General features: G+C 51.3%; 1 protein-coding gene across 1 annotated transcript; it reads left to right on the top strand.

Moving 5' to 3' along the window:
- The first annotated feature begins 2,646 nt into the window (after positions 1-2,646).
- Positions 2,647-10,288, top strand: ICMT (isoprenylcysteine carboxyl methyltransferase). The gene is made up of 5 exons (XM_012791551.2): positions 2,647-2,899; positions 3,622-3,710; positions 4,633-4,802; positions 5,571-5,788; positions 9,641-10,288. The coding sequence occupies exons 1-5, from the start codon at positions 2,705-2,707 to the stop codon at positions 9,821-9,823; spliced, it is 855 nt and encodes a 284-aa protein (XP_012647005.1). The 5' UTR covers positions 2,647-2,704; the 3' UTR covers positions 9,824-10,288.
- Positions 10,289-10,862: the final 574 nt, after the last annotated feature.

Below are 10,862 nucleotides of genomic sequence, written 5' to 3'. Positions count from 1 at the left end.
ATGAGAAAGGGCTGGCTCCCTTTGTGTTTGCTGCCAAGCTCCTAGAACAAAATACATTCAAATGCTTATTTACAAGATGACGCAAGCTGAGCATCCCAGGGCTGAGTGGTTTTCCCTATTTTTGTTATATTTTTTATAGGTTCGTCATCCCCCAATTAGGGAGAACTGGGTGCATGTGGGCTTGTTGACCACATTGCTCTCCCCTCTGATGGGGAAAAAAAAAAAAAAAAAGCAGGTCTCTGTGGGGGGTCTGTGTGTGTGCTTCTGTCTCTCTCTGTGCATCTCCCCATGTGTCACTACTTTGTTTCCCTGGGTATATGCTGTGTGCACAGATCTGCCTACCTCCCTTTCTCCTCCATCACTGCTCCGTGAGCCCGGGGCCCCGACAGATTTAGCAACTCCAGTGACTTCTAAAATGTCTCCTTCCCTAGAGTCTGGCCCCACCTGGCAGGGGACTATCTCCCCTTTCTTTCTCCTTCCTCCAAGAGGGGGCTGAAGAAGATGTAGGATCTAAGGGGAGGTGGTGGGCACAGGAGGGAGTGTTGCTCAGGTTCTCCAGTCCGGTTACATGTCACTTTACACCCCCAGAACGGCAACAGTCCCTGGGGATAAATCAGGGCGGTAACACAGTGCAGAGGGCAAAGGCAGAGCGCCAGCATAGGAGCTTACCAGGCCGAGAGCGGTTTCGGCCCCAGGACCGAGCTCACTCTTTGGAGTGAAGGTGCGATGCGCGCCCTCTGGTGGCCCTGAGGCGTCCAGGTGCAGAGGGAGAGGTCCCCAGTGTCGGGGAGACAGGAGACATGGGGAACAGTCGCAGGCGCTGCAGCGCTCAGCCCCAGGAACATTAACACCCAGGCCTCCTTCCCACCTGGCACTGCAGCTGAGCAATTTTCATTTTTAAAACGTTAAATCTCTTTTCAATTCCCATCAACCGAGTTTAGCAAAAGCCTCCTGAGCACCATGTAAACATGGTGCTGGGATTTACAGAACAAATATCAACTCGTGCCAGAGAAACCAGGATCCCCATTTTACAAGAAACTGAGGCTCACGGAATTGATGTGCCCAAGGTGGCTAGGTGGCAGAGTGTTGGGGCCTGGGATTCCAGCCCGGGCTCCCCACCCAGCTTCTCAGACACAGGGGCTCTGGAGGGACAGGGAGAGTGGAGAGGTGAGGGCTCGGATGCAGGGCTCAGCACTCTGGGCACCAGCCTCCCCGGGGGCCTGTCCCCCATCCCTCCTCAGGCTGCTCCCTCCTGCCTCCATGCCTTTCAAACCTCACGCCCTCCCTCCTTCCTAGATCTCATTTCCAGTGGCAGGCGGGCTGTCTGTCCCTGAGGGCCCCAAGAGCCAGCTCCACCCCTCCCCCACCAATGCCTCCCACCCAAGGGCTGCCCCCTGGGGTCCCGGTCTGTTCCCCGTCCTTATTTGGCTCCTGCCTCACTCCCACCCTGACTAGCTGTTTCGCTGTTTTGCACACTCGCCTTGTCCTCCAGCACAGCCCTCTGAGCTCCCCAGATAAGAGCGTCTACCCTTTAAAAAAGCAAAGAATATGGCCGGGCGCGGTGGCTCACGCCTGTAATCCTAGCTCTCTGGGAGGCCGAGGTGGGCGGATTGCTCGAGGTCAGGAGTTCAAAACCAGCCTGAGCAAGAGCAAGACCCCGCCTCTACTATAAATAGAAAGAAATTAATTGGCCAACTGATATATATATATATATAAAAATTAGCCGGGCATGGTGGCGCATGCCTGTAGTCCCAGCTACTCGGGAGGCTGAGGCAGGAGGATCACTTGAGACCAGGAGTTTGAGGTTGCTGTGAGCTAGGCTGACGCCACGGCACTCACTCTAGCCTGGGCAACAAAGTGAGACTCTGTCTCAAAAAAAAAAAAAGCAAAGAATGATTTCTGGTTACGAAAGCAATATATATTCCCTGTAGGCAGTGTGGGACACACAGAAACAAATAAAGACAATAAAAACTGCGCAGAGTCCTACCACTAGAGATAATCGCTGTCAAATCATTTGGGCTTATATTCAAATCATTTTCCCAGGCTCACAAATGGGCCTTTTCTCCGCCCAGCTGGAGTTAGGACCGCACTGTAAGTTCTGCGCTCGGGTTTTAGAGCACGTGATTCTTGGCTGAGCACTCTCGCCACCACCCAACCTTCCCCGCCGGGACTCGAGCGGGCGGTGGTCCCGGCGCGTGGCGCCCCGCGGGGCTTCCGGCCGCTTCGCAGGGCTGTGTCTGCAGCCCGGACACGCAGCGGGCGCTCGGGGACCGCGCTTAGGGGTGGCCGAAGGCCCTGCGCACGGTCGGATCGGCGCCCCAGGGTGTCTGTTTTGGGGGGACCACGCGGGGCCGGCCGAGGGAGGGGTCGTTTCAAGTTTCAGATTTTTTCTCGGGACAGGAACCTTCCTGAGTCTGGAGTCAAGTTTTGGCAGGCGCAGGAGGCGACCGCTCCAGCCCCAGCCAGCCTCCGGCATGCCGGGCGGGGTCTGGCGGGTCCCCGCGGGGCCGACTGGGCGGGGCGCTCCCGCCAAATTGGGGCCACTGGCCGCGCGGGCCGCTGCTCTCGCGAGAACTCGCGGGCGGCTCGCCGCTCCTGGCAGCTGCCCTTCTCCGGCCGGCGTCGGCGGCGCAGTGCGCAGGCGCGGCCGGCGGGTTTCCCCGGGCTACAGCCGGCGCCACCCGCTCGTTCGCCGCCCTGCGCCATGGCGGGCTGCGCGGCGCGGGCTCCGCCGGGCTCCGAGGCGCGCCTCAGCCTCGCCACCTTCCTGCTGGGCGCCTCGGTGCTGGCGCTGCCGCTGCTCACGCGCGCCGGCCTGCAGGGCCGCACCGGGCTGGCGCTCTACGTGGCGGGGCTCAACGCGCTGCTGCTGCTGCTGTACCGGCCGCCGCGCTACCAGGTGCAGGCCGGGCGCGGGCCGGGCGCGGGACCTCCTCCCCCGGGTCGGGGCGGCCTCCCGCGGCGTGTTCTGGGGCCGCGAGCTCAGGCCTCGGGAGGGGACCCTGCCTCTCCGGGCGCGGGCGCCCTGCACCCGGGGAGTGGGCGTTGAATTGCAGTTCGTGCTGTTCCCAGCTGCGGCAGAGGCGCGTGGGGTGGGGACGGAGCGAGCCTACGAGTTCTTTTATGTAATTGAAGGTGTGGGGACCTACCTGCTGCCGAGTCTGAGGTCAGGGGCCCCGCACTTCCGTGGAGGGGGCTGGGCGCACAGGACCTGAATCCTGTCTGTCAGCAAACTAGAGTTAAGCAGCTTCCCCACACCCCTGGATAATAAAGCCAAGATGGTAATATGGTAATAATGTTAGCTCTGATTTCTGTAGCTGTTACTCTTAAGTGCTTTACACGAGTAATCTTTACTGCAGTCCCGAAAGGTAGGTACCGCTGTTACCCCGCGTTGTAGATGGGGAACTGAAATCCGGAGGTGAAGAAGTATAGCAAGGCCATGCAGCCAGAGACGGGTGGGTACAGGATTTGAACCCAGGCAGCCCTGCTTCACCCTTTTAAGCTCTGAGCACATTGGCTCTGTCTGCCTGCCAAGTGGCCTGCCTATCCCAGGAAGGCCAGCAGCCTGGACTTGTGCTCTGGAACGGGCGGGTGACTGAGCTTCTTTTGGGTCCATTTCAGATAGCCATCCGAGCTTGTTTCCTTGGCTTTGTGTTTGGCTGCGGCATGCTGCTAAGTTTTAGCCAGTCTTCTTGGAATCACTTTGGCTGGTAAGAAGGACTTTGGGAATGATGCATAATGGTTTCAAGGCAAGGGTGGACAGATCAGAGGGTCAGCAGTGTGGCATTTCCTCGTCCCTGTGTCCCATCTCTGACTGGCAGAAGGCTGTTTAGGGCTCTATGGGAATGAAGTCTCCTGGCTTCCATCTCCATGCCCACATTTCAGCCCTTGTGATCTTGTGCCTGTTGGCTGATTTGTTTCAGGCAGAAACAGGTCTCCCTGGCACCCTCCCCAAAGTCGTCCTCATCTGCAGCTGCAGTGACAGCATTCAGTAATGTGACAAGCCCTTCCCGGAAGGGGTACAGGTCCTCGGTGGTGGGAAGGGGCAAGGCTCTGGCTTGTCTTCATAGGCCTTTTTCATCTCTAATTTCTATTAGGTCACATCTAGCGCATCCCCACAACCAGTGTAGGATTTTTCCCTACACTATGATTTCAGTCCCTTGAGCCTTCTAGTCTGGCCTGGATATGAACCAGTGGCTTCAAGGTAAAAAGCTTTATCTCCTATTATCAATATTTCGAGCCATCTAATCCTTCTTTGCTGGAATTGTTTCAGTTTTGTTCAATTTTGACATATATCACTACTTTATGTTGATATTCCCCTCTTTCATGTTTTATTGTGTGTAGTGTCATTTTAAAAGAACTGAAGGACTCATATTGCCTCCCCAACCTATGGTTTTTTGGGGTTTTTTTTGTTTGTTCCTATGACATTCAAAAACATAGTCCCTTAAAAACCCCACTTCTTGCAAACCTCAGGGAGTAAATGCTACAGATGGGTGCCTGAGGTTCACTTTCAGGCAGGTGAGAACAGGACCTCTTAGAATTAGGGACAGTTCAGGAGACCCAAATCTGTACCTATGGCTAACTTGGTTCCCTTGCCCCAATTTACCTCTTTTTCTTTTTGTTTTTAAATAGGTACATGTGCTCCCTGTCATTGTTCCACTATTCTGAATACTTAGTGACAGCAGTCAATAATCCCAAAAGTCTGTCCTTGGATTCCTTTCTCCTGAATCACAGTCTGGAGTATACAGTAGCTGCTCTTTCTTCTTGGATAGAGTTCACACTTGAAAATATCTTTTGGCCAGGTTAGTGTGCCCTACTTTCCCCTCTGGAGGGGAGAAGGGTGGCTCCCACTTGGGCTGAGTGCAGTGACACTGGTTCACCTTTCAGGTCTAATCTCTCCTGAGCGATTTTCCCCAGACCTCTGTCCTCACTAAGCTATTTATAAAGGATGAGCTCCGCTCATTAATTCTGCTTCTGGATTTTGAATCGAGGACGTGTTGACCTTTTGCTTTAAACCTTGCGTAACCTAGTACACCATCTAATATACAGTCCTAACCTTTGATAGTTGTAATCCTAATTTTACAGTCAGAGGATGTTTGGATCTGTTCATTTTCTGTGACCTGAAATATTTCATATGATGAATTTACCAGCAAAATCTTCTGCATCTGTAACGTACTCCGAAATTGAACTTCCCACAGCCAGTGGAATAAAATGTCCAGGATTCAGGCTGGAAGCCCTGGATCCTTCTCTACTTCTCTTAGCTATACTTGTCCCCCAGTGAAGTAAATGAGTGTGTGGTGGGGGTATGTCAGCAAGAGAGCCCATCAGCTCTAGGAGGGGGCACCTCTTCACCATGACACTAATGGGCTTGTTGGCACTTTAAAGGGATGAACAGCACGACTTAGGGGAATGTGTTTTCTTATCATTAAATTTTAATGCAATGACAACTGCTAATTGCCCACAAGCATGTTTTCTAATGTTTCTATCTTTGGGAAAATAGGTTGATTTTTTAGCAGTGTGTGGGGGGAGTGCCACAGTCCACTGTCTTCACCAATGCCTCTCTCCTGCAGAATTGAAGCAGGTCACCTGGCTCAGCGTCACCGGGCTGCTGATGGTGGTCTTTGGAGAATGTCTGAGGAAAGCGGCCATGTTTACAGCTGGCTCCAATTTCAACCATGTGGTGCAGAATGAAAAATCAGATACACACACTCTGGTGACAAGTGGAGTGTATGCTTGGTTCCGGCATCCTTCTTACGTTGGGTGGTTTTACTGGAGTATTGGAACCCAGGTATAGTATCAAATATGACACTGATTTCCTTTTATATTTTTTTTTTTTTTTTTTTTTTTTTTTGAGACAGAGTCTTGCTTTGTTGCCTAGGCTAGAGTGAGTGCCATGGCGTCAGCCTAGCTCACAGCAACCTCAAACTCCTGGGCTCAAGCGATCCTTCTGTCTCAGCCTCCCAAGTAGCTGGGACTACAGGCATGAGCCACCATGCCCGGCTAATTTTTTCTATATATATTAGTTGGCCAATTAGTTTCTTTCTATTTATAGTAGAGACGGGGTCTCGCTCTTGCTCAGGCTGGTTTCGAACTCCTGACCTCGAGCAATCCACCCGCCTCGGCCTCCCAGAGAGCTAGGATTACAGGCGTGAGCCACCGCGCCCGGCCTCCTTTTATATTTTTTAAAATTGAGATAAAATTCACACACCATAAAATTCACCATTTCAAAGTATATAGTTCAGTGGTTTTTAATGCATTCACAGGGTTCTGTGTTTCCTTTAAATAGGTTCGTGTTTTCCTTGGCGTGTTTTAAGTGGTAACTACATAAAAGCCAAGAGAACTAATTCAGTCCTTAATATTTTTCCTATGTACCCAAAATCTGGGTACATAAAGCCTTGCTGATTCTCAGTGCTGTTAGCTTACCTGCTATACTCCTCTGCGTCTTCAGTTAAAGAGGCTCTGGAGCACCTCAGTGGGTGCTGGGGCTTAGATCTGGAGCACTTCAGGGTGGCCGAGGACAGAGATGGGGCTTAGGGCAGGGAATGCCCTCATAGCTGGTCTTCATCAGAAATAGGTATCACTGAGACCAAGGTCATGTGTTAAGTTAATGTGAACTAGGAAGGTTTGCTCTGTCTCAGGCTGTAGATCAAGCCCTTCTTTCTTTCTTTTTTTTTTGAGACAAAGTCTCACTTTGTTGCCCAGGCTAAAGTGCCTTGGTGTCAGCCTAGCTCATAGCAACCTCAAACTCCTGGGCTCTAACGATCCTCCTGCCTCAGCCTCCCGAGTAGCTGGGACTACAGGCATGTGCCACCATGCCCGGCTAATTTTTTCTTTATATGTTAGTTGGCCAATTAATTTCTTTCTATTTATAGTAGAGACAGGGTCTTGCTCTTGCTCAGGCTGGTTTCAAACTCCTGACCTGGAGCAATCCGCCCGCCTCGGCCTCCTAGAATGCTAGGATTACAGGCGTGAGCCACCGCGCCCGGCCCCTTATTTCTTGACAACTATCTCCTGATTCTGTACTCTTGGTCCTACAAAGACTTAGCCAGAGAATGTGAATAGAGCTTGGAAAATGCATCATGTCTTTGGCTAATCCAGTCAGGGCTCCCAGGCATCCCCATCAGCAACGTGTGGTCCATGGGGACTCCCTGGTGACCCCTAACAGTATAGTTGGGGCAGATTATCACATAGTATGTACTTTAACATTTATATTTCTGAGATACGTAAAACTCCCGCATTGACAATCACATTCCTGGGAACAAATTATTAAATAATTATAGTTGAATAATGCAATTTGCCATAAATGCTTGCTTGCTATATACCTAAGTGCTGTAGAACTAAGGTGTTTTTCATACCTTTTGACCATAGACGTTTTTTGAGAGAGTCTCACTCTGTTGCCCGGGCTAGAGTGCCATGATGTCAGACTAGCTCACAGCAACCTCAAACTCCTGGGCTCAAGCGATCTTCCTGCCTCAGCCTCCTGAGTAGCTGGGACTACAGGCATGTGCCACTATGCCCGGCTAATTTTTTCTATATATTTTTAATTGGCCAATTAATTTCTTTCTATTTTTGGTAGAGACAGGGTCTTGCTCTTACTTAGGCTGTTTTCGAACTCCTGACCTTGCTCGATCCTCTGGCCTCCCAGAGTGCTAGGATTACAGGCGTGAGCCACTGTACCCGGCCCACCATAGACTTTTTATGTGTCTCAGCACATGCGTGTGTATAAACGGAGCATGTCTTTCCCCAAACAATATTTAATGTCTACAAAACACTATATTTCTGTCTTTTATTTGTAATGCTGCACAACATTGATTTCATGGCTCAGTAATGGTTGCAGCCTGTGATTGGGAAACCCCACCACAGGCGATGCCCAGAGAGCTACACAGATCTGCAAGGTGTGAGAGTGCAGGCTCTGCAGTCACCGGCCAGGCCAGTCCTGGCTCTGTCATTCACTGCTTAGCCTCCCTTTCCTCACACATCACAGTGGGGATGGCCAGCTGTGGTGGCATATGCCTGTAGTCCCATCTACTTAGGAGGTTAAGGAGGGAGGATTGCTTGAGCCCAGGAGTTCAAGTCCCGCCTGGACAACATAGTGAGTCCTCGACTCTAAATAAAAGAACGAATGGGCCGGGCGTGGTGGCTCACGCCTGTAATCCTAGCTCTCTGGGAGGCCGAGGCGGGCGGATTGCTCAAGGTCAGGAGTTCAAAACCAGCCTGAGCAAGAGCGAGACCCCGTCTTACTATAAATAGAAAGAAATTAATTGGCCAACTGATATGTATATAAAAAATTAGCCGGGCATGGTGGCGCATGCCTGTAGTCCCAGCTACTCGGGAGGCTGAGGCAGAAGGATCGCTCGAGCCCAGGAGTTTGAGGTTGCTGTGAGCTAGGCTGACGCCACGGCACTCACTCTAGCCTGGACAACAAAGCGAGACTCTGTCTCAAAAAAAAAAAGAACGAATGAACGGGTGAATGTGTGGGGGCTGTAGCATCACCTTGAAAGTTTGCTGTGAGTGTTGAATGGCTGGGTGGTAGTAAAGGGCTTAGCACAGCTTGGGAGACAGTAAGCACAGCAGACAGTGAGGTAAAGTGGCAAGAAGTCAGAGTGTGTGCCTGGTTCTCCAGGTGGAAGTGCTTGCTTAGGGAAGACACACGTTCATAGGGGACCAGTTGCAAAGCCAGCAGTGGGCAAGGGTAGGTCAGTGGTTCCCCAGTGAGCTGGGGCATGCTTTTGGCCGTGAAGGACTGGGCTATGGATCAGTGGGAAAGATAATCGTAGAAGTGGAGGAACCCCACCAGTAGAGGAGGTAAGAGGCAAAGAGGACACAGCTAGGTGAGGTGAGGCTGGCGGGAGCACATGAGGAGCTGCCTTTCCTGGCTTTGAGAGCCAGACCCAGGAGGTGGGGTTCAGGCGTGGGCATCTTCTGAGCACCAGGGTGATCTGCTGAAAGAAGTGTTTCAGAAGCTCAGTTTGGTTGCTGTCTATCTAGTACCGAGGAGCAGAGGGAGGAGTTTGGGGGGCAGAGGAGGAGGACGAGGGCAGCTGTGTGGGGTGAATGAGTGCCTCTGACATGGGGTGTCCTGGATGGGATGGCAGCGTGCACCGGAACGAGGCCCCACGTCGGGGAGTTCACACTTGGGGGTGGGGGACCATTACTGTCACCCTGACCTGAGGGTTGAAATCGAAGAGGTTGGCTGTCCTTGTACTTGTTATTTTTATTTTATTTTTGAGACCAGGGTCTCACTCTGTCATCCAGGCTGGAATATAGTGCCACGATCATAGCTCATTGTAGCATCAAACTCCTGGCCTCAAGCAGTAGTCCTCCCACCTCAGCCTCCCGAGGGACTACAGGCATGCACCACCACACCTGGCTAATTATATAAATTTTTGGTGGAGACATGGTCTCACTGTGTTGCCCAGGCTGGTCTTGAACTCCTGGCCTCAAGCGATCCTCCCACTTCAGTCTCCCAAAGTGCTGGGATTACAAATGTGAGCCACTGCAGTTGGCTCTTAGTTTAAGAGAGTCTCTTGGCCCCTGGGCAGGGAAATCCTCTGGGTGTTAAGAGAGAAACAGATGCTTGCCAAAGTGCAGAGTGTCGTGGCACTGTGACCCTGATCATCTTGGTGTTTCCCTCTGCCAGGTGATGCTGTGTAACCCCATCTGTGGCATTGGCTATGCCCTGACGGTGTGGCGATTCTTCCGAGATCGAATAGAAGAAGAAGAAATCTCATTGATTCACTTTTTTGGAGAGGAGTACCTGGAGTATAAGAAGAGGGTGCCCACAGGCCTGCCTTTCATAAAGGGAGTCAAAGTGGCGCTCTGACGGGTGGGGGGGTCCGTGACTGTGGGGCCCACGACCCTGTGCAGCCCAGGACAAAACTGCTTCCGGTCGGCCACTGCAAGAATTAATTTTCTTAATCATTTTATATGTCACTAATTAACTCTTCTGGAATGTTACTCAAGACCAAATGGTCAGAAGGCCTTAGGACCAAAGGACCCACTGGAAAAATCTATTCTTGTGCTGACGCAAGGCAGGACGTAGATGAAAGATGAGTAAGAAGCAAATCACAGCAATATTCAACGGTGCCCCTTCAAAGTGACCTGGTCAGAACTGAGGCCACGCTCCACTGCCCCTCGAGGCCAGAGTGTGAGTAAGTTGTAACCAGGACTCCTTGGGAGAGGTGGACTCTCTGCTTCCAGTAATGCTTCCGCAGCAGAAAGGGGTAGTGGGCATCGCTGCTTATCAGCATTAAAAAATACATCTAAAACCTTTAATTTAACTGAAGAACACAGCACAGCTTTAACCTCTTTATTTCTGTCCTTCAGTGCATGAACATCTATACAGTTTTAAAGATACTTCCTTATACGATGCTTTGGCTCTGAATAGATTTAATTGTATTTACATACCTATTGTTTATAAGTAGCAGTACACATTCAAAGGGGGACTCGGTGTTTCTAGCTCCAACTTTTCTTTGGCAGCAAGTAAGCATAGACACCTCCAGACAGTTTGGCCGGGTGTGGCTTTGTGTGACCAAAGCTGAGTATGGCCAGCGTGGCTGAGTGTGGTCAAGGGCACTGTGGGCCCCTGTGGGTTTCCTGGGAGCTTTGGCTCCTGCTCCCTTCCTGTCATCGGTGACAGGTGGGTCAAGAAGTGTCATTTTTCCCTGATCCAAGCCGTGCTTACTGAATGCCTGCTCTGCGCAAGGCGTTGTCAAACGTTGAGAAATACTGCTCTCCATTTATTTGGGATTTTATTCTCATTTTACCATAGCTTATATTTTTGTGTTTCAATGTAAATCTATTACCTGTCGTTTACCATGTTCTGTTCTTAAGATTACATCGTCCCTAATGTTATTTCAAAC

This window comes from Microcebus murinus, chromosome 2 (genome assembly GCF_040939455.1).
Source record: "Microcebus murinus isolate Inina chromosome 2, M.murinus_Inina_mat1.0, whole genome shotgun sequence".
Taxonomy (NCBI): domain Eukaryota; kingdom Metazoa; phylum Chordata; class Mammalia; order Primates; family Cheirogaleidae; genus Microcebus; species Microcebus murinus.
The sequence above is the reverse complement of the archived record's forward strand: the minus strand, read 5'-3'. Positions and strand labels throughout refer to the sequence as shown.

Coding starts and splice junctions, on each gene's coding strand:
- ICMT (XM_012791551.2), top strand. CDS start 2,705: ATGGCGGGCTGCGCGGCGCGGGCTCCGCCGGGCTCCGAGGCGCGCCTC. Junction 3,711..4,632: donor TCTTGGAATCACTTTGGCTG/GTAAGAAGGACT, acceptor GTTTTTAAATAG/GTACATGTGCTCCCTGTCAT. Junction 5,789..9,640: donor ACTGGAGTATTGGAACCCAG/GTATAGTATCAA, acceptor TCCCTCTGCCAG/GTGATGCTGTGTAACCCCAT.